This window comes from Macrotis lagotis, chromosome 7 (genome assembly GCF_037893015.1).
Source record: "Macrotis lagotis isolate mMagLag1 chromosome 7, bilby.v1.9.chrom.fasta, whole genome shotgun sequence".
NCBI lineage: Eukaryota > Metazoa > Chordata > Mammalia > Peramelemorphia > Peramelidae > Macrotis > Macrotis lagotis.
The window spans coordinates 200,902,910-200,930,818 of NC_133664.1; the positions used below are offsets into that span (position 1 = coordinate 200,902,910).

General features: G+C 42.7%; 2 protein-coding genes across 3 annotated transcripts; one reads left to right on the top strand and one right to left on the bottom strand.

Moving 5' to 3' along the window:
- Positions 1-9,491: 9,491 nt before the first annotated feature.
- VAMP1 (vesicle associated membrane protein 1) lies at positions 9,492-26,680 on the bottom strand. The gene is made up of 4 exons (XM_074194443.1): positions 26,531-26,680; positions 23,978-24,098; positions 23,571-23,729; positions 9,492-21,207 (listed from the first exon to the last, which is right to left on the bottom strand). Coding segments are annotated over exons 1-4 (348 nt in total). The 5' UTR covers positions 26,533-26,680; the 3' UTR covers positions 9,492-21,141.
- CD27 (CD27 molecule) lies at positions 12,805-17,270 on the top strand. Of its 2 annotated transcripts, XM_074194441.1 has the most exons (6): positions 12,805-13,154; positions 13,368-13,499; positions 13,871-14,077; positions 15,030-15,074; positions 15,218-15,349; positions 15,640-17,270. In XM_074194441.1, the coding sequence occupies exons 1-6, from the start codon at positions 12,986-12,988 to the stop codon at positions 15,774-15,776; spliced, it is 822 nt and encodes a 273-aa protein (XP_074050542.1). In that variant the 5' UTR covers positions 12,805-12,985; the 3' UTR covers positions 15,777-17,270. The 2 variants fall into 2 exon arrangements, with proteins under 2 accessions (XP_074050542.1, XP_074050543.1); XM_074194442.1 differs by lacking the exon at positions 13,368-13,499.
- Positions 26,681-27,909: the final 1,229 nt, after the last annotated feature.

A 27,909-nucleotide genomic window follows, 5' to 3' on the forward strand; every position in this document is an offset into this window, starting at 1 on the left:
TTTGGGGGGCTTGATTTTTCCACACCAACAACTACTGCAATATTACTAAAAATCCCTAAAAATGTGCTCCTTTAGAATTATATTTGATTATTTCCTTGGAGTTATATCCATTCTTTAAAACCACAGAATTAAAAATACAGCAAAAAAGAACAATGAAATGTGTATGTACCAGCTCAGTCCAATGTCATCTGATCAACATCATACTGGAGTAGGCCCAATATCAGCAGAAACTAAAACTGAATCAACATTACTGCTTGTTCCTAATAATTTGTACACTACTGCATGATCCCGTGATGATTCCATTGAATCCAGTTTATAGCTTGATGGTAAATAATTATTTGCATATTTTCTCCCATTAGATTGTGAACTTCTTGAAGATGGGAACTGTCTTTTGCCTTTCTTTGAATTCCAGTGCTTAGCACAGTGCTTCATAGGTGATCCATGATTCTATAACACTGTTGATCATGACATCTCTCTTCTTTTGACTTCAAAGACCATTTCAAATCAAAGGTTCAGCAAATATTTGTCAAGCTGTATATTTTATACACATTATGTTACATACTTACTATATGTTATATACACAGTACACATTACATACAGACACTTCAGTGCTAAATATTCACCAGTCTACACATTACACACCACATGTTACATACATGCTATGCATTATACACACTACACATTACATATAAACATTGTTTGGTGCTGGGGAAATAAAGATGAAAAACTACCTAGCAACAGTTCTTGAAGAGTTCTTAATCTTTTTGGGCGGATATGACATGTCGAGAGATAAGTCTAGCAAAAAGGAAGAGTGGGTAATGGGCAAAAGAGAGATCTAAACATCTGAAAACCAAAAACCAGGTAGGGGGGCCCTGGGGAGAAGGGATGTTTTGAACAGTTTGCTAAGGTCTTCCTCTGTGTCACATTTATGAGAACGTTGGCATTTAGCTGACTCTGGTTTGGTGTCATCAACATCCTGTTCTTTCAGGATGTCTAAAGATATGTCATACACAATTCTCAGTGGAAATTATTTTGTAGTACAGAAGGTGACCTCGCTGTCATGAAGGCCCCCAGAAAATCTACCCTCAGTTTGATATACTCCATGGATCAGCACTCACTCAAAGCCATGTCTCATGAGACTCTACCAGCCTTATACTAAAACAAGTCAGAAGACATATTAGTTATAATGGATAATATCCGATCATACAAAAAAGTAAATAAAGAGATAAGAACAGATAACCTACTGTCAACTTCCATGGGCTATGCTGTCTCACACATGTATATCAGTGGGGAAGGACATATACCAAGAGAAGGGTACATGCATAGAGGGGCTCATTGTGAACTCTTTCCCCAATGCTGCATATCCTCTCAGTTTTCAAACAATTTCTCCTCTACTCCATCTATTGCATCCAAGCCCTCCCCTCCCTTCTTTAGGTCTTCCTGACTCCTTAATAGGTTCAAGTCTCTCCTGATTCTAATGAATACTCCTACCAAAGCAATTTTTTTAGGGGTTTTTTTTGCAAGGCAAACGGGGTTAAGTGGCTTGCCCAAGGTCACACAGCTAGTTAATTATTAAGTGTCTGAGACCAGATTTGAACCCAGGTACTCCTGACTCCAGGGCCGGTGCTTTATCCACTCCGCCACCTAGCCGCCCCCTACCAAAGCAATTTTACTTAAGCACAAATCCATCACTTCCCTATTCAATACACTCCCAGTGGCTCTAAGATCAACTATAAAGACTTCTGGTTGCTAAAGTCCTTGACAATTTGGCCCCCACCCATCTTTCCAATCTCATTTTATATCACTCTTCCTCTTCCCCCCTCTGCTTCTCAACTAGGACACTTTCCCTCCTGTCTTCATACATTTATTTGTATGGCTTATCTAGCATGTCTGGAATGTGCTCCCTCCTGCCTCTATCCTAATTCATAGAACTCACTTCCCTCAAGACATAACTCAGGCATCATTTTCTGGAAACCTTTTCTGTTCTCCCTAACTGCCAGTGCTTTCTCTCATTAGTTATATTTTTCTTAACTGCCTTATATTTCTTTCATATTTATTCTGTACATATTTATTCTTTGAATACTTCATATGTGTTGCTACATATATAATATATATTATATTATATTATATATATGTATACACACACACACACACACACACACATATATATATATATATATATATATATATATATATATATATATAAAATACAAGTTACTTGGGAGCAAGCAAGAACCATTTGACTTTCCTCTTTGTATACTCAGAACCATGTCTGACTCCTCATAAGCTCTTAATAAATGTTTGCTGATTTTTTTAGTGGCAGCTTAGTTTTGGTATAATTTAAATACTATTACCCCAAATTCCATTTTATGCCTTTCTCTATCTCTATCTAGACTTCCTCAGACTTCCATGTTGATTGATTTATTGATGAATGTGTGGATAAGTACTAGCTGCTGCTGTTTGTCTATATTCTTGAAGAAGACCATGACATCAGGGAGGTGATGCTATGACAAGCACATGAATTAGATTTGAGTGAGAGATGCTGTGCTAAGTCACCAGCCTCACTTTCTCCTCCAGAACCATCTAGATCCAGTGGCCAGATATGAATCAGGATGACTGAAGATGGACTTGGATATGAGGCAATCAGGATTAAGTGACTTGCCCAAGGTCATACAGCTAGTAAGTTTCAAGTGTCTGAGATTGGATTTGAACTCAGATCCTCCTGACTCCAGGGTTAGTGCTCCATTCATTGTACCACCTAACTGCCCTCAAGTACCAGCTATAGAGTGACAGAGAACACATATTCCCAGACAACATGGATAAAAAAGCATACCTTGGGAACCTGTCTGCTCACATTAAAAAACACATAAAGTCAGAAAAACTCACACCTCACGTCAATGTCCTCCAGTGATGCTATCATGGCATTCCTCTAGGCATCCTCTCTGTTGTTACCCTGAGAATTATGTTCTCTCTGCTGGGAGGTCTGCTGATCTTGCTGACAATGAGTTTCTTCTCTCTTCTACCAATTTCTAAACTTTAATCTCTTTAGGGTCGGTTCAGCTTGGGTCTGCTGATTCAGTGACTAAAAATCTTCATAATAGCAGGCTTGCCACTCTTTAGCCATAACTAAGATCATAAACCACCAAACTGGCAAATGGCAAACAAAAGCAGAGTGCCCTGAGGCATTAGGAGATTAAAATGCAGTGTCTGTATTTGGAGCTTATTTGAAATTTGTAGTCTCAGACAACTATAAGATTTTGGGAGTGGAAATTCCATGTAACAATCATTTACCCTGTTGATTCAGTGTCCCCCAAACCAATTCCAGGGAGCATAGACAACAAAACCCAATGAAAGCCATGTGAAGGCTAGAACAAAGCCTATTTTATTTCTAAGATCCTCTCAACTCTGGTCAGCAACAACAAGGCTAAGTGAAGAATGTAAGATTATGATCCTCCATCTTCTTGGTCCATATTCCTACCTTTATTAAAATATCCATCAAAAGACCCTGAACATCAAAGTCTACCTGTTCCTGCTAAGCAATCTTTCAGTACAGAATGAATACTATCTAACACATTTTACCATTCAATCTCCCCATTGGATCCATTTCTCAGGATGGAAAGGATTAATACTGGATGAAGGGTAGCTGTTTTAAGGAAGTCTCTTTCTCTCTTTTCTCCCCAAAGTCATTTGGAATCCCCAAGCAGAGGAGCTTTTTTTTTTTTTTTTTTTTGGCAGGGACTAGGTGAACTAGGCATAGTCCCCTAGACAAGGTAAGGTGATTGACTCTCTACTGACATCTCTACTTCTCAAAGCTCTTCTCTGACCTTTCTTAACTACTTCTTCTCTCTTTCTTTGGCTCCTAATTCTTTTCCAGAAAAGTGCATATTCCCTAAGGGTTTGTCCTTGGACCCTTTCTTTTCTCTCACTATACTTTCTCCTTTTTACAATCCCATTCACTTTTGTGGTTCCCACCATTCAGATAACTATCAAATTTATATCTCTAGACTCTCCTCTTAGCTCCAGGTCACATCTCCACCTGGATGTCCATTCACTATGTCCAGCACTGTGTGTCTTTCCCTCTAAACCATCTAACTTTGCCATCTTTGTCTATATTCACTCTACATCTGTCCTTCATTCCTCTTTGTATCAGTCGCCACTAGGTCCTATTGATTCCACCCCTGCAACTTTTTAGATCTTCTGCTTTCTCTCTTCCTATTACCACTCCCTCATCATAGAGAGGCAGACAGCTACTTATTTATACAATAACAATAGCCTCCTCATAGGTCTTACTACCTTCACCCTCTTTTCCCTTCAATCTGTCCTCTTAGGTTTGATGGAGGAGTTAAGGGAAGAGAGGAAGTTAAGAAGAGTATGGAGGGGCAGCTAGGTGGCGTAGTGGATAAAGCACCAGCCCTGGAGTCAGGAGTACCTGGGGTCAAATCCGGTCTCAGACACTTAATAATTACCTAGCTGTGTGGTCTTGGGCAAGCCACTTAACCCCATTTGCCTTGCAAAAACCTTAAGAAAAAACAAAGAGTATGGACCTGAAGAGATTATGAAAAAGGGTAAAAACATCACTTGTACAAAAATATTTATAGCAACCCTGTTTGTGGTGGCAAAGAATCGGAAATTAAGTAAATGTCCTTCAATTGGGGAATGGCTTAATGAACTGTGGTCATGGAACACTGTTGTTCTATTAGAAACCAGGAGGGATGGGAATTCAGGGAAGCCTGGAAGGATTTGCATGAACTGATGCTGAGCAAGATGAGTAGAACCAGAAAAACATTGTACATCCTAACAGCAACATAGGGGTGATGATCAACCTTGATGGACTTGCTCATTCCATCAGTGCAACAACCAGGGAAAATTTTGGGCTAGGTACAATGGAGAATACCATCTGTATCCAGAGAAAGAATTATGGACTTTGAACAAAAACCAAAGACTATTACCTTCAAATTAGAAAAAAAAAACCTGTTATCTTATTATGTAATTTTACTATCTCATACTTTATTTTTCTTCCTTAAGGATATAATTTCTCTCTCATCACATTCAACTGAGATTAATGTATACCATGGAAACAATGTAAAGACTAACAGACTGCCTTCTGTGGGGGTGGGGGGAGGGAAGCAAGAATGGGGGAAAAAATTATAAAACTCAAAATAAATAAAATCTTTCTTAAAAAAAAAAAGAAGGGTGTGGAGATATGGTCACTTCCAGAAGACTGCTCCTGACCTTAGAACATCCACTGATTATTCCTCTGACTCATCAGACTTTCACTTGGAGGATGGCCAGGAAGCAAAGCCATCTCTACAGGACTCAGTGGGGAAGGTAGCCACCTGCCATAAAGTAAGACTGTGAGATGATTGTAGCAAATCAAAACTTCCAAAGTCCCCTTTAACTTTTGAGTCCAAGAATTACTGACAATATATTTATGCAATGATCTCTGAGCATATCTGTTCCTCTGGCAAAATACAGAAGATAGAGTATTTCAGAGCTTCCTAAGCATGGCAATAAAGCTAATATTGCTGATTTTGTTTTTATTGTAGTAAAAAGCCTGCTAAGTAGAAGTTTCAGATCATTAGAAGTGGGAGAATTTGGGAGAGTTAATACTATACCATTTACTTTGATTTCATTCTTAAAAATGTGCTCTAAATAGGAATGATCTTTTTAGTTCACATAAAATTGGGAAGATCAAAATCCTGAATTAATAGCACCAAAACAAGTCAAGTAAATTATGAATTATTTGGGAGAATGTTCAAGCCCTAGACTAGGCTTAACTAACCTATGCTGACATATTTAAAAAAAGACTTAAAGTCAAGTCTCTTTCAAAGGTCTTACCCCATTTTTTCTTCATCAACACCTCTTTTCCTACTTGCATATGCACAAGAAGCATTAAGTTCATACCATTTTGCATAGAAACGAACTTGAGGCCCCACCATCTGACACATGTGGTAAACACCCAACCCTCTACCATTGTGGACCTAATGCCCAAATTATGCAAAACACTCTTTCCCATTATTAATGAGTGGATTGTTAGTTACCAGACAGACTCAGATAGGATAGAGTGGATTGTAACTAAACAGGACTTCACAAATGCCAGTGAAAAATTGAGACAAGGAAATGTAAACTGTAAACATGTGTGCAATATGTAAACATGATATGATTATGTCCAATTTGGTTAAAAGAAGGGTTGTCATGGAATGGAATGAGACTAAAAAGAAAGTGAAGGTGAATGCCTCTTTCCATAATAGTGGATAATTGATAATTGATAATTTATAATTTATAATAGTGGATACAGGACTGAAAGAGTTAATAATTACTTAGGGTATCTTATAAGCCACTACATGCTTCTTCAGACTCTCAATTACTCCAACTCTCCTCCCCAAGTAGGATTTTCAGGACTACAGTGTGGGTCTTTTTTAGTCCCTCTATACATGAGTGAACAAGGCCTACATTTTACTCATAAGTCTATTTCCTAAGATCCTTCCAAATCTAGTGATGTGATCATGTTTGGTATGAGATCCCCTACTCTTATTACAAAGATTTTCAAAGGCTGGCGAAGCACAAGTTTTCCTGATAATGATAAATTTTTGAAAGTTCTACCCACATCTCTTAATCACTATCTAACTTCCCTCTCTGAACCAAGGAAAAGATGAGTAAATACACACAGATATGATGTTTCCACCATTCAAATAGGATTCAGCACCACACTAAAAATACATAAAGACTAAACCACAAGGAATGAAAAAAAGTGAAGGTGGGGTTAGAATAGATATTGAAATGTGATAGAAGAGTGGAACTAAAATCCTCCACCCTATACTGTACTATACTATATTCTACAAATCCAAAACTATATTAAAGGATGAGGGAAGAACAAGATTCTAACAGCAATGACTTCTCTTTCTATGAAGTTTTTGTAACACTTTGTATTTTTGCCATTTGTATTATTAGGCATCTAGGTAGAAAATGAGAAGACTTAGGAGAAGTGAGGTAGCTCAGTGGATAGGGTGCTGAGTCTGGAGTCAGGAAGACTTGAGTTCAAAGCCAGCATCATATACTTACTAGTTCTGTTTACCTTAATTCAGTGGAGAAGAAATTGGCATATCCCTCCAGTATCTTTGCCAAGAAAATCAAGAAAATCAACAAAGAGTGGACATGACTAAAGAAATTTTTCATGAGAAGACCCATCTCTTCTTCCATTTTTCAACCAAAAAGGGGGTGGGGATCAGAATCGTCAAAGATCACTTAGCTCTCCACCATCTGAGCCAGTTTGGAGGTAAAATTTTGTCTTCTAATCACCACTTACTTTCCTTTCCCTTTTTCTCCTTCTCCCAGGATTAGTAAGGGTAGGGGAAAGACCTTACTTTAGGAGTCCACAGATGCCCTCTCTTAATGATTTCCATGAGAAGGGATATATTAGAATTTTAGGGCTTTGGAAAGTAAATGGCCCAGAGCCATACTGAATATACTCCTGCTTCTGGTTCAAAGGGTTCAAAATGTAATAAAATTTGCTCTCCCTGACCACTTAAGCCAGAATGTGAGATCTTAGTTTATATATTTTGGGCAACATAAAATCTCTTCAGAATAGCCCTCTCTGCACACTCTAATTACAGTCAAAGATAACATCTGCACAAAAGGGAAGGGTCTACTCTTTAAGGGACATATCATGAAAACTGAAAGACTGGGCAGAGTCAGATAGTAGATAGGAGAGAAAGTAGTTTACTCCCTATCTAGATCCCATAGTCATCAATGTATATGACTAGTCCTAGGTCTAGTACCTCCTACTGCTGCTGCCATCACCATACTGAAGGGTAAGAGAACCAGGATGAAGCTTTTGACCATACCGTTCACCCAGACCTATCACACCACCCCTCTAACACACCTTCCTCTCAGCAGCTTTCCCGAGCTCTCCTTCAACTATATGCTTTTCCCAGTCTGAGTCATGATCCTCCTCTAGTCCTATACACCAGTCACCAAATCTAGCCCAATTCCTTCCAAATTAAATTTTCCATGAAAATCAGAATCTGTCTACCTCTCAAGAGACCTATGATACATACATTTTCTCATTGCTACTTATGTTCAAATTTAGGACCCTTATTTATATATGCATTCTCCATAGTGCCCAACAAAGAGTTTGACTTAAACAACACTTATTCCATTGATCCCCCAAGTCAGGAGTAACTGATTCATCCTTTAAGTTCCCACCATACTCTACTTTTTACCTTTCTTATCTTCTCTTGACTCTATTTTGTATTGCACATATTTATGTATACTTTGGGTTTTCCCTTTAAGATTCTACATTTCTTGAGAAAGACCCACATTGCACTAATATAATAGAAAAGACACTGGTCTTGAAGAAGAAGAATCCTTTGTTTGTACAATTACTGGCTGTGACTTAAGTGACTTAAAAAAATTATTCTACTACTCCAGTTTCTCATCTGTAAAATAACAATAATCTCACTTTCTAATTCACAGGATTAGGGATAGGGGTTAACACTGATTTCTTTGGCATAAAAAAAACTTGTGGATGAGGAGATTCCTCTCTACTATAGATTGTACCTTCATCAGAATTGCTAAAAGCTCTAAAAAGTTAAATGATTATTGAACTCAGATCTTCCCAGCTGCAAAGTCCTAGTAGACTCTCTAGAGTCTACACCACTAGGAGTATGGATTCCTAACCTTTTTAGTATCATAGATCCCTTTTAGGTGCCTTTTGAAACCCATGAATCCCTCCTTAGAAAATTTTTTTTAAATAAATTCAAAAGGACATGGGATTATAAAGGAAATCAAATATATTGAAATAAAGATGCATTTTTCCCAATTCAAGTTCACAGATCGTAGGTTAAAAAGTGCCATATATATAATGTGAAATATTATTCATCTTTGTTTTTCAGTACCAAGTACATACAAAGCAAGAGTTTTTTTTTTTGAGTTGAATCAAGTTGAAGACCCAAGATATGAATCACTAATGATGGATTTTCAGGCACCACTTTGGGCTGTGGAGAATTTTTTGAGTGAAATATTGGTTGAGTACCTTCTGAAATCATTTCACAGAGGTGACCACCAACTCCGCCTACTCAAGGAAGCCAGAACTAATGAGGGGCCACAGTGGGTAGAGGCAAAAGGATAAAAAGAACAGAGGCAAAAAGCAAGCAAAAAAAAAAAGATACAAAAACATATAGCAGATATATTGAGACCACAGGGGATATGACTTGATAGGTTGGAGAGGGGGAATGGAAATATAGACTCATTTTAAGAGAAGTAGGGAAATAGTTTCAAGGTCTTTATACTGCAAAGCATAGGAGTAGGAAGGTTCCCTATGCCTTCCTTGGGGGGGGGGGGGAATAGGGGTTTCCATAGACCCTAGTAGCAGAGGGAGAGAGAGAGAGAGAGAGAGAGAGAGGAGAGAGAGAGAGAGAGAGAGAGAGAGAGAGAGAGAGAGAGAGAGAGAGAGAGAGAGAGATCTGGCTGGGGAGCTAGCTGAAATTTCCAATTGAGAGCAGACTGCTCTCAGCACCCACAGTGACCCATGCTCTTTTCTCCAAACCTCTCCAATAACAAATTTTATCCTTGGGAATTAGAAAAAGGTAAGAAAAGAATATAATGACTCATGATGGGGGAATGATCTCCAAGTATCCATGGGGGAAGGAATTTCAGGCTCAGAGAACAGCTAGTGAAAAATGCTCTGAGTCAGGAAATGAAATATCTTGTTCCAGGAACAGCAAAAAGGACATGTCGCTGAACCTTGGAGTAAGTGGAGAGAATAAGATATAAGAAGAATGAAAAAAGCAGGAAAGGGATCACATTATAAAGGGTTTTAAAAGCCAAGCAGAAGATTTTATACTTGATCCTAGAAGCAATAGGGAGCCACTGGAGTTTACTGAATGGAGGGAGGAGACAAGTGACACTATCAGATCCTACTTTAGGAAGATCAATTTGACTGCTGAGTAGAGGAGGAATAGCTATTGCAATTGCCCAGAAAAGAAAGAGGCATATACTTTCATGGGCAGAATTGTCAACTTGGCAAATATTGGATGGAGGGAGGGCAAGAGAGGGTGAGAAGTGAAGATGACAACTATATTGGGAACCTGGGTGCCTGGAAAAAATAGTGTTGCCCTAGACAAAATGGGTAAGTCAGAAAGAAGGGTGGGTTTGGAAGGAAAGACAATGACTTTAGTTTTAGACAAGTTGAATTTAATATGTCTATGGGACATCTAGTTCAGTTGGAGATAGGACTAGAGGTCAAGAGAAAGAGGCTGGGGTTAGAATCACATGCATAGAGATGATCATTGAATCCATGGGGGCTGATAAGCTTATAAAACAAAATAATATAGAGTAAGAAGAGAGCCCAGGACAGAACTGGAGGGGGGACACCAGAATTATTGAGTACAACTTGGGTGAAGACTGGGTTAAGGAGGCTAAGAAGGAGCATATAGGTAGTTGAACCAGGAAAAAAGTGGTATCATAAAAAATTTTGCAAAAAAAGGAGTATTTAGGAGAAAGGAATGATCGTGTATCAAAGGCTACAAAAAATTCAAGAAGAATAAAGATTGAGAAAAAGTCATTATATTTGGGGACTAAGATTTTTTTTTTTAATCTGGAAGGAGTAGTTTCAGGTGAATAAGACTAAAGCTAAATGGTGGAATATAATGAGTCTGGAATCATGAAGAACTAAATTCAAATCTAGTCTTAGTCTTGTTGTGTGACCTTGGGCAAGTCACTTAACCTCTGCCTTATCTCAGTTTCCTCAACTGTAAAATGGAGGATAATACCACCATTATGACAAATGAGATAATATTTTTAAAGGGGCACTAAATAAATGCTCATTCTTTTCTCTTCCCTTTTACTAGACAGTAGATAGTTTATAAGAGAACAGAGGAAAAGGAAGTAGTGGAATGATTACCTGTAGATGACCTAGTTACAGAGTTCAGTGGGGAAAAGGAAGATTTTGCCAAAGATACTCTGGAGGAACTGACAAGCCAAGTTAAGGATTTCTTTTTTTTTCTCTTTTTCTTCCTTTTTTTTTTTGAGATAGCCATGATTAAGTGACTTGTCCAGGGTCACACAGTGTCTGAGTCCAGATTCCTCTGCTGCTCCATCCACAGTTCTAACTTCCTTTTTCCAGGTAGGGGTTTTTTGAGGATGGGAGAGAAACAAGCATGTTTGTAGAAGATAGGAAAGCTGTAGGTAATTAGACAAATATTAAATATTAGTGAAAGAGTAAGGCTGAGAGGGAGAAGGTAGAATAAGGTCACTTGTGCACATGGAGATCTCTTTCGGAAGAAGAGCTACCTCTTCATGTGAGTCACAGGTGAAGGAGGAGATAGTCCTGAAAGGCATCTGAGAAATGTGAGATGAAGAACTGGGAAGAGGGACAAAGAGGGAGCTCTCCATGAACAGTCCAAAATTTCTTTCAGTAAACCATGAGGCAAGATTCTCAGAGAGGATTGGGGAGGGAGCCAGAAGAAGATCAAAGGGGAGTTAAAAGGTTTGGAACCCTGGGGGGGAATTGAAAATGAATCGATTTAGGGAGACATAAAGGATTGCCTTGCCACAGTGAGGACCCATTGAGATCATGTAACAAAAATTTAGACCTATTTAGCAGAGTTTCATGATTTTCTCCAGTTTCATTCAACAGCCCATGAATAGGCATGGAAGATGGTGGATCTGGGGAAAGAGACATTTCCCTTACTTCAAACAGCATTAAATGTTTAGTATATATATTCAAGGCACTATTAATCAATGTTAATATAGAGATAATAAAATATACACCTAATAGAATGAGTATGTGTGAGCACAGGCACGTACATATAAGAGGAGAAGTAGACAAGGGGCTAAAGAAGGATCTGCTTTCACAAAGGTTCTCATCACTACTGAAGATAGGCTTCTCATAACAGTGCCATCATTTGTTTCTTTAGAGGCAAGGACTGATTCTTCTGGGGGGATTTAGAACAGCAACTGCATTAGTGCCTTAATAATCAATTTATCCAATTTAATATGAGTCCATTTTTTTCTTTCACATTCCTTGTAATAGGGCCAAAGGACTAAATTCAATTTGTTCTATGTCCATACATGAATTGGAAGCTCAGGGACACTAAATAGGGCTGAGGGAGTAGAAATGAGACCAATTCATTTATTTCCATGACCTAAGCCCTAGGTGGGGGACATGAGTGAGTAATACAAACTCTCTTTAGAAGGGCACCGTCTGTAAAAGGGGTTGAGAAGCCCCAGTGGTCTTAGGCAATACAGAGAATGGATAACCAAGGGTTATCAAATCCTTAGAGTGCCATGTGAATTCTAGTTAAATCACAATTTCTTTGGGCTTGTTTCCTCATCTGTAAAATGACGGAGGTTGTATTGGATAATGTCTGAGGTCCTTCCTTGTTTTAAATCTAAGATTGTATTATTTTTGTTATGAGGGAAAATTTCCTGACATTTGGAAGTATCCAAAGTTCCTCGGGTTGCCTCAAGACTCAGTGATCTCTAAAGAAGGAAAACCCTTCTAGTGAAAGCTGAATGATCACTTGCAGTTACAATAGAAGGGATACCTGTAAAGGTATGGGTTGCACTGAATGGTCTCTAGTTAAAAGGCCTCTTCCAACTCCATAATTCTGGAACCATGTGCAATTCTGTAAGTGAGAAATGCAAGTGAATATGTCTAAGACTCAGACAGAAGGGGATGAGGGGGGTGTGTGTTAGTGGCAGAGGAAGGGAGTGTCTTAGAAGAAGTAGCTCACAAGGTGTTTATGTCAGATCTGCCCGTTAGTACTTTGGTTAGCACATGAAAAAGGGGAAGGAGGGGGTGAGGAGACTCTGCAGGGCCCAGGGCTGTTGGGGGCTCCGGGGGGCATGAGAAAGAAGTGAGTCACATCAGGAGTCCGGCTCTAAGCTGAAGAGAGCTCAGGCAAGGGCAACAGACAAGTTCCTCCTTAGCCCAGGCAGATAAAAAGCTTAGAGGTGCTAACCGACCAGTTTAAGCCTGGAGATGACAGAGTATCCAAGAATGGAAAGCATGGCTCCTGGCATTTCTTGGTGGCTATGGGTTCTGGGAACCCTGGTAGCACTTTCACCAGGTGTAATATCCAATCATCACTGCCCACAAGGACAGTACCAAGTGGAACAAGGATCATGGTGCTGCCGACTGTGTAATCCAGGTAAGAAGGAACCAGAAAGGGGAAGGAGGGGAGAGAGAAATAAATAGGAACATGAGGGTAATGGGGGGGGGCAGAGAATTGCAGTGAGAAAACATAAATTTTAGAGAGAAAAAAAATTCAACAGATTAATTGAGGGATCCTGGGATCAGTGAGACAGTTCCACCCCAAACTGGGTAGGGAATAGTGTTAAGAGCTCATCAGACTCCTCCACAGGCACATACCTAGTAAGGGACTGTGATGGTGAAGGGAAGGACCCTCGCTGTAAATCCTGTATCCCTGGAGTCTCCTTTACCCCAGATCACCATGCCCAGCGTCAATGTGAGAGCTGTCGAATCTGTAATAATGGTGAGGTTGAAAGGGGCATGGGGTTGGGGATGTGGAGAAGCAGAGTGAATGAGGAAGTGGGGAGGAGGCTTCTGACAAGCATGGGAGGTGGGGGGACTATGGAGAGGAGGGAGACCCTGGAAATCCCAGGTGGACTTTGAGGAAGCAGCTGGAAGACAAATTTAGAGAGGGAAGGAAACAGTTAAGGGGAAGAACTTGAAAGTTTGGTGGGATGGAGCTCTAAGACCTATTCAGGATGATAGGAACAGGGATTCTGAGACTGGAATCTCATCTCAGCTGTCCCTAGGGCTCTAGCAAAGATTAGTGGATGTTATGAAAGGGAGGTCTCCCTCCTTCCCTCCCTCTCTTACTTTACGCTCATTCTTCCCTAGGCTTTTCAATTCAGAAATGCAACATCACAAGCAATACAAAGTGTGCTTGTCCCAAGGGGCAACAGTGTCAAGACAAGGAATGTACGAACTGCGATCCCCAACCTTTATACCTGCTGAGCACACCCCAGTATCCCATCAGAAATCCACGTCAACCTCCTGCAACCATTCACCAACACCCTACTAACACCTACTCGGCTTACTACACAGGTAGGTATCATCCTGATCCTGAGACTCAATTGTTTCCCAGATGGGGCAGGCATGGGAGGGGCCATATGCTGTGGGAGCATCTTCTTCCTGAAAGCCTTCTCCACTCAAATTCTTACCTTTAATCTTGTTGATCCAGAAGAGAACAGACTGGGAGACTAGTGTTGGGGGTAGGGGGGAGAGGCTGGTGGAGGGGGAGAGAAAGGAATGTTGCATATATCTTCATTTAAAAATACCTTGTTGGTCATTTTGCTTAAGTATTTCTTGTAATGTGTTAGAAGGGAAGAATCAGTGGTAGGGAGAGTAGAAAATTGTGTTTTCAATAAGGATGTGACATCTACATTTGTATTTTTGTCCCTTTTTGTTTATACACTAATCTTTTTCATGCTTACATTCTAATAAGAAAACTTTACTTTTTTGATGTTATATATTTACATAAATTTTGGTTGAAAGAACATTGGGTTGGAAGAGTCAAATGGTGAGGGGGGTGCATAGCTGAGCTTAAAAATGTGTGTGTACATAATTCAAGAGGGCCTCAGAAGGAAGATTTCCTCAAAGCGGGGTTTTTGGGTGGGATGAGTAAAATTAAGAAATATTTCAAAACAGGACCATAAATTTTGGACTCAAAAGTCAAATCTAGGGGCGGCTAGGTGGTGCAGTGGATAAAGCACTGGCCCTGGAGTCAGGAGTACCTGGGTTCAAATCCGGTCTCAGACACTTAATAATTACCTAGCTGTGTGGCCTTGGGCAAGCCACTTAACCCCATTTGCCTTGCAAAAACCTAAAAAAAAAAAAAGTCAAATCTAGAGAGGAAGAAAATTAAGGGAAGAGAATCCCTTTCATCATCCCATCTATCCTCTTTCCCCTTAAAAAATAACCACCTGATAAAAAAGATATTGAGCCAGGATCCAGGACTGGGCATCAGATGCTCTTCATTCTTGTCTCTTCTCACTAGTGAAGGCTGACACTAGGGCCCCAACAGGATGTGCCCGAAGGCCAGGTAAGTTTCATCACTAGTCATAAAGATGCCCCATTCCTGGGTGGGGAGTTGGATATCTGATCTGAAAATGTAGGGGACCAAGGGGAAGTAACATTGGAGGGGGAGACCTTCAACGGACCTCCTCAGTCTTTTGCCTATTACAGAAGAAAAAGCCTCATCCAACCAGGTCGGCATTTATATCCTCTTCATTTTCTGTGGACTGATTCTGACTATCCTCATTTATGGGACTTGGCTCAACCTGAAACAAAGAAACTGCCAATTCAAAAAGGAACAAGGTACTTAACATCTAGTAGGTACTAAGCCTGTCTCCAGTCCAGTTTCTTTCCCATAGTACTGTTCCTGCCTCATTTCCAACTCAATAATGCTTTACCCACCATGTCCTCTGCCTTCCACCCAAACCCTGCTGCCACCCTCCCCTTTTAGCTTTTCGGGTTTTCCAGTTCTTGTCTTCTCGTATCTTTTAGTTATCATTCTTTCTCTCATCTGCCCACTTCCCCTTTCCCTCTTCTTGTCCATGTATTTCCTTTTGTTATCACTCTGTTTCTGTCCTGTCTCCCATCTGCAGACAAGAAAGAGCCAGTCAAGGTGTGCCTAACGGGATCAAGAACAGACCCAGGCCCCTGCTGTCCAAAGCAGGAAGAGGGGAGCACTGTACCTATCCAAGAAGATTACCGAAAGCCAGACCCTGCCTCTTACCCCTAAGTCAGACTTAGCCAAGGTGTTTCTGAGAGGACAGCATACTTCTCTATCCTGGCCTGGCTCCTAGCATGACTACTACGGGTATAGATTTGAGGACCTACCTAGGAGACCTCACCATCATCCCTACCCTAAAAACCCTTCCTAGAAACTTCATTAGACTTTACCAACAATGGGGAAGGGTGGCAAGGAAAAAGGATGAGAACAGATGTCAGGGTGTAGCAAGACTAAAGGAAGATTGTGGTGAGAAGCAGAGAGCACTTGTTGCACCTGGGAGTTGTGATGGGTTCCTTCCTAGTAAGGTGGAGGGTGATATTCAAATAAAACTGGCTGAGGAAAAAAAGCAAGCCCCAACTGTTGTTCTCTCCAAGCTAGAAAATCATCCAATTAAGAAAGCAACATAAATATGCACAGCCTCCAGTCTTTCAAAACGAAAAGCTGAATCAATTCCTAGGCTGCTTTCCACCATTCCTCAAAGCCACTTTCTCCAAAACGGAGTAGAAATTTATTCATGTTCTGACTGTAGAACATGTACAACTAAATCTAATAATGTAAGTATCCCAGAGATAATGGGGAAAACACCTAAGATCACAGCCTAGGACTATGACCTTCAGTATTAGTAGAGCCTATTCCTTATTTCTCTCAGTCCAGGGGTGGGGAAGTTTTTTTCTGCCAAGCATTATTTGAATATTTATAACCTCATTTGAGGGCTGTATTTGGTCAAACATTTAACAGCCCTAAAAAAAGTGCCTAGATTTGTTGAATTTCAATTTATTGAATTTCTATGCCCTGCAGTCACTAATAAACTTGGGGTGGGGAGGACAGAGAAAGAAAACAGGCATTGGAAGTAGCATCACTGCCCAAGTCAAAGTGAACTGCAAGAGTATTATTTAAATTCTCAGACTTGGGAAAGGACATCAGTAAAGTTGGCTTTCTCCTGCTCAGGTCAGGCACACTAGATGGTTCCATTGATTTCTCCCTTCATTCCCATCCCCAACAAAGATAGAAACTCAAGACCACTCATCAGGTGATCTTAAACCCAATCCCCTTCCTGAAAACTCTCCCTGCTGAGAATCCCTTTCAAAAGCCCTAAAAGTTCACAACTGCCATCCAGTTCTCCACATTCTTCTCTATACAGTCTTTCTGAATTGGTGGGTGGGGTCCTACACTTTTCTTTCATAACTTATGGAAACATTTTGCATGACTATATATGTATAACCTATATCAAATTGTTTACCTTCCATATCCATATCCAATCTTAAGCCACACTTTGATAAAATCCAAATCTCAAGTTTCTAACATTCCTTCTTGTGATTACTTTTGAATCATTAATGTAGTTAGAGGTGATGAAGTCTAATCCCTTTATTTTAGTTGAGGCCCAAAGACTATGTTTTTCAACTAAAAAGTGTCTGAACTAGGATATGAACTTGGGTCTTCCAGTTCCCTGATATCACTCCATGCCGGGAAGTGCTACTTAGCCATCTTGCCAACTACAGAAAGTAGGTGATCTGAGAAATTTCCTGTTCTCCTTATAGGCCAGAGGGATGACTATTGGTGAGGGTGGAGTTTGAATCACCAGGAAAATTCATCCGTCTATATAACAGAACTTGGTATATGGGAATCCTTAGGGACACCCTTGAAGGGGCTATTTCACAGTACAAACTAAATTTGCCCCAACCCACACACTCCCCCAAGGTCAAATGCAAACAATAAAGTGTTAAGTACTGGAGATGTCACATTTACCATCTTCAGAGTTCCAGGAGACAGGTCTCTTCTATCTTGTCCAACTTCTTTCCAGAAACCATAGAGCACAGAAGAGTCCTAAGGTCAGTTTTAGAGCTAGAAGAGGACTCCTAATGTGCCGCTTAAAATCTACCCATCAGTTCATCATATGTAATGCCCACAACCCCTTCTGCTTGGTTTTTAGTTCAATTCAGGCTTAAGACCATTCAGTGTTAACGTTAGGATTTTCTCAGAACTCAACAATGCATTTTTCAGCTAGCCATAGATTAGAAACACTGCTGCCCTCCTCCTTGGTTTCCCCCTCCCCATTTGCAGCTATTTCTCCACTTGTTTCCAAAGGTTTTTAATCTATTTGACTGTAACTTGTTAAGCACTAGGTAACTGCATGATGGAATAGAGGGTGTTCTTCAGAGTACACCTTCCAGTTTGTTCTGGAAAAGCTTCTGTCCAGGAATGAAGACAACACAGGCCTCACAGAGATGGCAGGTGGTTTCGGTAGTGTCAAGGAAGCCAAGTTTCCTGTTATCACTTCCACCAGCTGGCACCTGCTTCAAGCTGGACAGCCATGCATTTCACAATGAGAGATCACAAGAATGGAAACCAGTTCCATTGCCAACATACAAGGGTATCTTTAATCTCAATCAGAAGAGCAAACAGTACAGAAGCACCAGTGCTTTAAGCTATGGAGAAATCTGTCCCACAGTTGTGTCCCGCCCCCAATTCAGGCCAAGTCACCTGGAAGCCATCCAGTTGGTGGTAGGAATTTGTATTGTTTCTTTTTTTTCAGAGTACACGAAATTGGTAAATGTGCTACATGCCTTATTTGGAGTACAATTATTATTTTATACAAGGAGGAGATCAGAAGGAAAGAAAGACAGAAAAGGGACAACAGACACAGTGAAAACCCCACAACGGCTCTTGACAAACCGGAAGGGATAGGGAACATGAGGAAATCAGCTTCATTTGGCTGCAAAGTCCTGGGGGTAAAACAGCATTTTTGCCCATGCATGGGGGTGAAAGCAAAGAGACAGAATCAGGTCATGGGGCAAAAAAGTAGGAGGGAAGAGATCCTCTCCTTCCCCCCGCCCCGCCCCCAAGAGAGCCAACCTTGGAGAATCTATTCTGGCACTGAAGGGAGCTCTGAGCCACAGAAACCCAGAGTACAAGATCCTTTGACAAAGCGCTTAAAGTGATGAGGAGGCTGGGGCTGAGTGAGCCCAGGGGGCTGGTTTGTTCCTGGCTCTAGAGGCAGCGAGGACAGTGGTGCTTCTTCTCCAGCGGTGTCTCCCCGAGAGGAAGGCGCCCAGAAGATAGTGGAGACTTTCTCGGGGGAGATGTTGGGAGGGTACACTCATTGCTTCCTTCCAGCTCTTCAGTCCCACCATAGGGCAGGACAAAGGGAATATGGAAGTAGGCAGGGGATTGGGGAAAGGTGGTTTGTTTGGTTTTTTTGCAAATAAAATGGTGCATGGAAGGTGAACATGCAGCCCCAAGCCCTATACTCCCTTTGCTTGACTATATATAGGGGTAGGAGAAGAGGTCACTGTTGCACCTGCCCAGGAGGAGTTTCATTTGGCATCCTGTCATAAAGCTAGAAGGAAATCCCTATAGTACAGTCAAAAAACTGGACATGGTTATGAGCCCTCTGCCTGGGCCAATAAACCCAGCACTACAGAAGAAGAGTTAAAATTAGCATGAAGGGGCAAGAAAAGTGTGGACTTTGGAGAGAAGTAGTAGTGAATGGTAGTCAGGGTGGCAAAATTGATAGTTCTGGAGGAAGAAAACCTAAATTTCAGCACAGCCACACAGCTAATAGCTATAGCAGACGTGCACAACAGGAAGACACTGGTTTGGCATCTACAATAGACTTCCCTGAAAAGTCTAATAGTCTCAGTTCCAGACTGGGCCTCTCGCCACACCCGTCTTTGGTATGACAATGGGGCAGAGCTGAAAAACCACTTTCCCAAGATATCAAGGACCTTCCAGTTCCTAATCCACATCTTCCTGCTATCAAAGGCAAAGGAGAAATGAACCATCTTCTATAAAAATGCTATTTCATCCCAGCCAAACCTTGTGACCTTCTTTATCAGGAAAGTTTTCCTGTTCCTCCTAATTCGTTTCTTCCTTCCTTCTCTCCTCCCCCTCCTCTGCCTCTCCTTCCACTCTTACAGTGCTTTCTCTCTGATACTACCTTCTTTCTATTTTGTATAGACTGTATGGATACTTAGTTGTTCATCTATTGGCTTCACCATTAGGAAATGAACTCCTTGAGAAGACAAGAGCATAGTGTCAGACACATGGGAGTGCTTGACTGACTTGTTTCTCTTGAATGACATCCCCTTACCCCACCTTCTCCTCAGCTAATTCCTAGCATTTTTTTCAGTCTCTTTAAAATGACTAAGATTAACCAATAGTCCCCAGTTCTGACTGAAAAAAATAGTTATGGGTGCTCACACACTATCATTGTCCACCAAGAATTGACCTGACATCTTAACCAGGCTCTAGGCACCAGTTCGTTTAGGGAGAAAAACAGACCCCAATGTTTTCTAAGTCAAAAAAAAGTTCCCAAACCTACCAATTCTGTGGTAACCAGAATGGTAGCACCAGAAAGCACCGGCAGATCCTGGGTTGGACTGCAAGCAGCAGCAGCAGCAGCAGCAGCAGTGGAGGGAGGGGAAATCATCTAAAAGCACTGTGCCCCAGGAACACACTGGGAGTTTAACTATAAAAGTGTGACCAGACCCCGCCTAACATTGCCCCCTACCCCAAAACTTCTTTTCACAATAAAGGTATACTGCTGTACAACAGCCAGGCTTCTCTGCCCTGCTAGCTGCAGCAGGAGCAAGGGGAGTGGCTGGGGAGAGCCTGCCCCCCCTTCCCCCAAGCCCTCCCCCAGGCTGCCTCAGCCCCTTTAGGCTCTGCTACCACCTGGGGGGGCTTTCTCTGGATCTTGGCTGACCTTCACTCCCTTTCCTCTTCTTTGGGTACAGGTGTTTTCTGAAGGGGAGGGGCCAAGCAATGGCTACTTGTGCTTCCTGGAGGGAGAATGCAGCCACCCCATGAGCGGCATGTCCAGTGTGGGGAGGTTTAAGTACAAACCAAAGCAACTAAAGAGGAAATGAAGGCGCCTGGGTAAGGACAAGGTGGATGGACTGGGTCTGCTGGGGGAGTGAACAGTGGGAAAGGGACATGAGTTGTGATGGGGGCAGGGAATGAAGAAGGGGTGGTACGTTAAGTAAAAAAATAGACTGCAGATGGGAACCAGGAAAGCACGGATAGAAAGAGACAGGAGAAACAAGAGGATAAGTGAACCCAGTTACTAGACATTCAAGTCTGTCAGGCCCAGATGACCTGTCCCCAGTGTTTCCCTCTAACAGCAGCATCAAGGTCCCTCCTTCTTCCAAATACAAGAGAACTGGCCTCCCTCCAAAACCTCCCTGAGGAAGGGTTTTCCCAGCACCAAGAGGGCCTATGTCCTGTTGTTTGGTCCCACCACTGCTACCCCACCAAACCAGGTTTTCTGTCCCACAAAAGGAGTCCATACCTCACCCAGAGTACCTCCAGTTCCCCAGGCAGACAAAGGAGAAGATTCTGGGGTTTTCCCACCTGTTCACCCCCATCAGTGACTTCAATGATACTTACTTACAATAATTACCACGATGATGGCACAAATGGCTCCCAGCATGATCATCATCTGGGAAAACAAAGGTAAGGGGGGGTAAGCCCCTTAGATCAGAATAACAGAAGGATCCAGGATTGCCTTTTCTTAAACCATCAAACAGAAAGAATTCCCCATTCATTCTTTGAGGCAATGTGGAAACATCAGGACTCCCAGAAGACTTCACTATGTCACATAAAGGTTCCTTTGGATATCTGCTTGGTGAAGCTACTGGACCAGGCTGGATCCTGGGATGCCTTCCCTTTTGTACACTATGGTTGAACTATGGAGGTTCTGGGCTCCACAGAATTGTAAATGGAGGTTACAACTGCAAACAGTGATACTGGTTCACTTTTCTTTGTACATTTTTATTGTTATTTGGGGGTAGTTTGTTCATTCTGAAGTAACTGATACAGGAGGGCCCTATCAGGTTGCAGTCCTAAAACTGTTAAGTCTCTACTTACTTGGAATTTGTTTCTGAGGGGAAAATGTTCCCCTACCCATGATGTATAACAATGTTTCCATGAGAAAGCATCTAGATCTCAACTTAGACAACTCAGGTGCCTGAATATTTTCATAAAGATATGTGTCCAAGAGCACATCTTTACCTCCTGCTGTAGCAGGTACTAGAACCAGAACAGGATCCCACTGACCGACCAATCAAAGTCCTTCAAAAACCTGATGAACAGAAAGGCAATTTCTCCTAGCTTTCAGCTTATCAAGTCCCAGGGGTGACTGCTATCTCTCCTTTCTTGGTCCACTACAGAAGAAAATGAAACCTTAACCTCTCTTCCCTTTCTCCCCCCTCCCCAACTGTCTTGTTTCATGAAGCAAGCATATGACAATAATCAGAATAGCTTTTTTTTTTAGGGTTTTTTTGTAAGGCAAACAGAGTTAAGTGGCTTGCCCAAGGCCACACAGCTAGGTAATTATTAAATGTCTGAGACCGGATTTGAACCCAGGTACTCCTGATTCCAGGGCCGATGCTTTATCCACTGCACCACCTAGCCACCCTGAATAGCTCTCTCTTGTCCTAGTGGGGATTAGTTTTTGGGTAAAAGTTGGACTAGCTTTCTACGCATATTTTAAAAATAATATAAATATGTATATATTGTATAAATAAATATGAAAATGTTTAATATGATTGTATGTATGACCTGGCTGTCACAGGAGAAGGGGAGGAAGGAAGAAAAATGTGAAATTCAATCTTACAAAAAATGAATGTTGAAAACTATCTTTATAACTAAAAAAAGAAAAATTTAAAAATAAATAAAAATAATAACAACGGTGTAAGCTAGTACAAAAAAATAAAGTAGACCTTTGTTTCAAAAGTATTTTAGACAAAAAAAGTATTTTAGACAAAAGAGATCCTCAATGAGTCTTCTTGGGAATTTCAGGGAGGATGTAAGATGGTAGTGTTTTTTTCAAGGGGAAGTTGAATGATTTAGAATAATTTGATGAAAATATTTGAGGGACAGTTTTTAGAAGCCATAGTAAAGTAACAAAAATGCCCCAATACAGAAGTGCACCAGGAAGAGCTCATAATTCTCTAGTACTGAGATTAACAAAGCACTCTGAAGCATTACAGAATGAGCTCTTACAGAAGGATTAGTTATCTACCATTTGCAAAGAAGCAAACCAAGGACCAGAGAGGGGTTAATTAAACAATCAATCACACTGTAAGTAAAAGAAATAAGAAAGAAATAAGTTGGCTATATATTCCAATCTGAGATGCCTTATTTATGGCATTTGCCAGTAAAGCTGTGGGGGCCATTAGCCCCAAAGCCAATCTCCTTGGGAGATGTATCTCTTCCCTATCCCTATCTACCCACCCCCAAGAAGTTATATGGCAAAGTGCATAAAAATACCAGGCCTGGAGTCAGAAAGACTCATTTTCCCGAGTTCAAATCTGGTCCCAGACTCTTCCTAGCTGTGTGACTCTGGGGGAGTCCTAACCCTGTTTTCCTTATCTGTAAAATGATCTGGAAAAGAGAATGGCAAACCACTCTAGTATCTTTGGCAAGAAAACCCCAAATGAGTCAAAAGTGTTAGCTAGAACTTAAAACAACTGAACAACAACAAAATGTCTACTTCAACCACCCAAAATCTCCCTCAGAGTATGTATTCTCAAGTCACCAATTCAATTCACTGTATTCCAGTGAATATACTATATTACCATAGTGAACAGCAAAGAGATTACTATAGAGTCAGTCAGTAACTTTTTGGGACCAATAGGAGAAATTGGGATGCTCTGAAAACTTCTTCTAAACTTTCTCAAAACAGTTCTTCAAGGGCATATAACCTGCATCTAGACAGGTGAAAAGTTAGAACCTAAATCATAGTATTACACTGATAATAGGCCCAAGAAATTAAGAAAGAGAATGAGCAAGAAAGTTTACCTTACAATTTTTCCACCAGTACTTCCTCTTTAGCTTGGCAGCACTGCTCTCAAATTGTGATGCCCCTGCCTGCAAGGCGTCTGCACGATCATCCAATTCAGACAGCTTTTGATCCCTTTCCAGGACCTTGTCCACATTCACACGCATGATATCTACAACCTGAGAAAGAAAAGTACATGTAATGAAAGAAGCACTGATTTTAAAAAGTCAAAGTATTTGCATTCTAGTTCGGCCATTAACTGATGGCATAGATAAACAAGCACTCTGAGACTCTTGTTTGATCACGTGTTAAAGAAGATTGCCTCTTCAACCCATAATCTAGATCTTAATTTATTAATGACAATGACTTGCATCACTTGCGGGGGGGGGGGGGGGGGGGGGGGGGGGACCAAAAAGTCTTCACCTACCTCCTCCACTTGTGCCTGTGTTTGCTGTAGTCGCCTGTTACTGGTCATGTTGGGAGGTGGCCCCCCACCTGGGGCACCCCCTTCTGGGGCCCCTGGTGTAGGTGGCTGTGCTGGAGCAGACCTATTGAAATAGGAGGGAAATAAATCAAGTGCAAATGAAAAGAAACAAAATATGAATTTTCTTATCCGCTTAGCAAACCCAAAGCAGAAGCTGTCACTTTTCAAAAGCTACTCCACTTCTAGACAATCTTCAAAGTAGGGAGGCAATTCACAAGAAGCAAAAAGGAGAAAGATTGGCCCTATATTAGAACTTGTAAGGCCCTCATAGGCAGGCCAAAGCATGGAAATACTAAAATAAGAGCAGTATCAAGGAAGATGGTCTGGATTTCTTTCTCTGATACTGAACCAAATTTAAATGTTTCCAGGATGTTACTATTTTCTGACACTTTAGCTAAATTATAAAAACCACCTAGAATTGGGGAGATGACTCTAGGCTAGGAAATGAAAAAACTAGTCTTTTGGTGTATAAGTCTTGATGAGGGAAAAGAGAAGTATTTTTGTGGATGACAATGTTCTTCAAATACAAAGGGAGGGGGAAAAAGCAAGCTGGCTCTGTTCAAAAGGATCCTGTCATGGTTGTGCTCTACGCAGTAGCTCCTAACACTGAGGCTGCTCAATGTAAGAATACTTGGAGAATTACCAAAGACAGGCCTATGGGCAAAATGGAGGAAGCTCGTTCAGAAGGAACCTTTCCTTGTAGAAGAGGTAAAAAGAAGGTGTTTCTTGCTGGGTCATGAGACTGCAGACTCTCTCATATTCTCAGTCCTAGCACATGCATTATGGGTTAGTTGCCCCTTTTCTAGATAAAAGTATGGGCCTTTGGAAGCTCCCTTCAACATCTTCCATCATTCCAAGGCAAATTCATGCTATGAATTTAAACACATTTGGAGACCCAAGCACAAGAATCTTCTAAACAGGCTTTTGTTTATATCAACCAAAATGAAGTCATTTGCCTTAAAAATTATCAGAGAACTGGTATGAAGTTTCTTTCATAAAAGGAAAAAAAATTCTTTCTAATATGGTTTTTATTATTTCAAAATGTAAGGGTAAGATTCCTACAATACCTCACATGTAAGGGAAATCCTATATTCTACTATGACAAAAAAAAAATCTCATTAGGCAAAGCAGACTATGAAAAAGCTACTACAAACCAGATTCTTTGGTCAATCAGCTCCTCAAACAGGAGTCCCTCAAACCAGATTACTTTGTTAACTTTTAGAAATCAGCACAACTCCTTTGAAAACTAACCATTCTTCTTTTCCAAGTTCTTCTAGGAGCAAGTCACAGCAGGATAAAAAAAAATATCTTCCCAATCACCCCTACTATTTAAGGAATCTCCTGAACAGAAGGAAAGAAATTTCCAAAGGAAGTTTGTATCCACCTTCTCCTAAAGCAGAAGGGAAGTTAAAGCAAAGGTAAAAAAGTGACTCATGTTTTGAAAGCTACCTGGGCTAAGTAACCTGATCCATGAAATAAGACTAAAACATTCAACGGATCCTAGGCTGGCCATTTTAGTTTTGGAGGAGGGCCAGCATGGTGGCACCAATGACAGCATTAAGGTCAGAGATGGCTCTGTGCTTTGCACCAGCAAGGACCCGTCTCATTGAGTACGTCCCACATGGCTCTGCCAACTGGAAGTTTCATCAGAGAAGCCCCTGTTCCCTCGCTCCGGCTCTAAAAATCACGAGCATCCCAGGGCTGTCGGAATGTTTAAGATGATCCCGCATCATCTAAAGACCTGTATTCAAGTGAAACCAGATGCAATAAAGAGAAGTACTGAGGTGGGGACCTGCCAGGCTGGGACACTCCTCCCCCACCTCCCCTGCGGATGAATGGCTGGTTGACTGCTGGTGAGTTTTACACGCTTCCCCGCGTGGACCCGTCACCAGTGGCCGAGGCCGTCAGCGGCGGGCACGCTAGCGCCGAGGCAGGCTTCCATCCCTGACAACGTGGGGCAGTAAGTGGGGAGGCTGCCGAGCCCTGCCTGCCAGTCCGTCTGTCTGGGCACAGTTAGTAACGTGGGGGCCACCGGATAGGCGGGGGGTTAAGATTCTCTGGGGTGACTCGGCCCCGGGGCGGCGGGGAGGAGGCAGGATCGGGGAGACGCTGGCAAGGCCTATTTGTCAGCGGCGCTGCCAGCCCCCCCCCCCCCGCGGGGCAACCCCTCCCGGGGCCAAGGCAGGGCCCACGCCCCCTCGCTGGATGGAGGGGCAGCAGGAAGCGGAGGGGAGACCGGGCTCCGGCGGGGCCGGGCGGCTGCACACGGCCCCCTGCCCACCTGGGGCGCCCCCTCCTCCCCAGGGGAGGACGCCCGGCGTCGGGGGCCCCCGAGACCCGCCCCCCCGGCGGGGGGGGCCCGGGGGCGCTAACGGGGCGAGGGCGGCCGGCGCGGCCCGAGGCCGCTGCTGCAATGCGCCATTTTACCCCCTGCAGAGCCCGGGAGGGGGTGGGACCGGCCCAGGGGCTCCGCGCCCCTCCCCGGGCCCCACTTACATCTCTCCGGTAGGGAGGGCGCGGAGGGGTCCGTGTCCTCCTGGGGGCGGCGGCGGCGGCGGCGGGCGCGGGGCGCTGCGACGGCGAGGGCGGCCTCCGGCTCTCCGGAGAGCCGAGCGCGAACTGCAGCTGAAGTTACTGCAGCCTCAGCGCCGGCTTTCGGGATTTATGGGGGAGGGCCCCGCCTTCCCCGGTGACGTGCAGGCGCAGGGGCCCAATCAGCGGCCGGCGGAGACCCAGCGGCCCGCGGCCCCGGAGACCCGCCAAAGGCTGCCGGCCCCGCCCCTCGGCCTCCGCCAATCGCAACGCTTTCCCGGGCGTCCGCTCTTTTTGCGCCCCGGCCTCTTCTCCCGACGCTTGGGACTCGCACCGTCCCCGGCCAATTAGCGCACGGACTGCGGAACAAGCCCTCGTGTTTCCTGGTTCGTTAAAGGCCGATAACCAATGGGCCCCAGAGTTCAAAGAGCCGAAGGCCGGCTTGTTTCGACCACCAATGGGACGGCCCCCGGGAGTCGGCCAACCAGTCACCGAAAAAAGTACTTGCTCCCCTCAGACCCCTCCCCGCGCCCGCCAGCCAATGAAAAGGCACAAGGATGCTAGGGTGGGCTCCCGGCACAAGGATGCTAGGGTGGGCTCCCGTGAGCTAGGGCCCCGCGAAGTGCCAAGTGTTTTGGAGGACAGCCGCAAGTCCACCCGGGTGCAGAGGGCTAATACTCGGTCCCCATGGGAAGGTGTTGGCCCGCATGCCGGCCCGCTAGCAGCGGTTCTGTAGTGTTAATGCACGTGTCATAGAAATCTTAGTACAGTTTGGAGCCAGGATACTTTGTGTCTTATATACACTATTATTTTTTTTTTATTTTTTTTAGGTTTTTCCAAGGCAAATAGGGTCAAGTATTTTGCCCAAGGCCACACAGCTAGGTAATTATTAAGTGTCTGAGATCAGATTTGAACCCAGGTACTCCTGACTCCAAGGCCAGTGCTTTATCCATTGCACCACCCAGCCGCCCCTTACCATGAAGTATACAACAAAAATAGGGATTGAAGATGAGATAACTTATAAAATAATATTTTGAAATAACATTTCACTTATAAATCATACAAAAACTTTTGTTCACTAAAAATTACAGTGTTTTTTGTTGAGAGCAATATCATTTCTTTAAAAATTCTGGGTTTAACAAATTGGGGGAAGGGAGGGGGACCTCTGCCAGAGTGAGCACATGAAGTCCAGCCCTCAGGGGGAAGCAGTATGGCCACGGCATTCCAGATCCAGGAAACAGAAGCAGGCAGAGCCCGTAAGCAGGAGCCCCCAGGGCATGAGCCCATTGAGCTGAGGGAGGGGAGTGAAGAGAGAGACTGCTGAGCTCTGTGCTCTGCCCCTG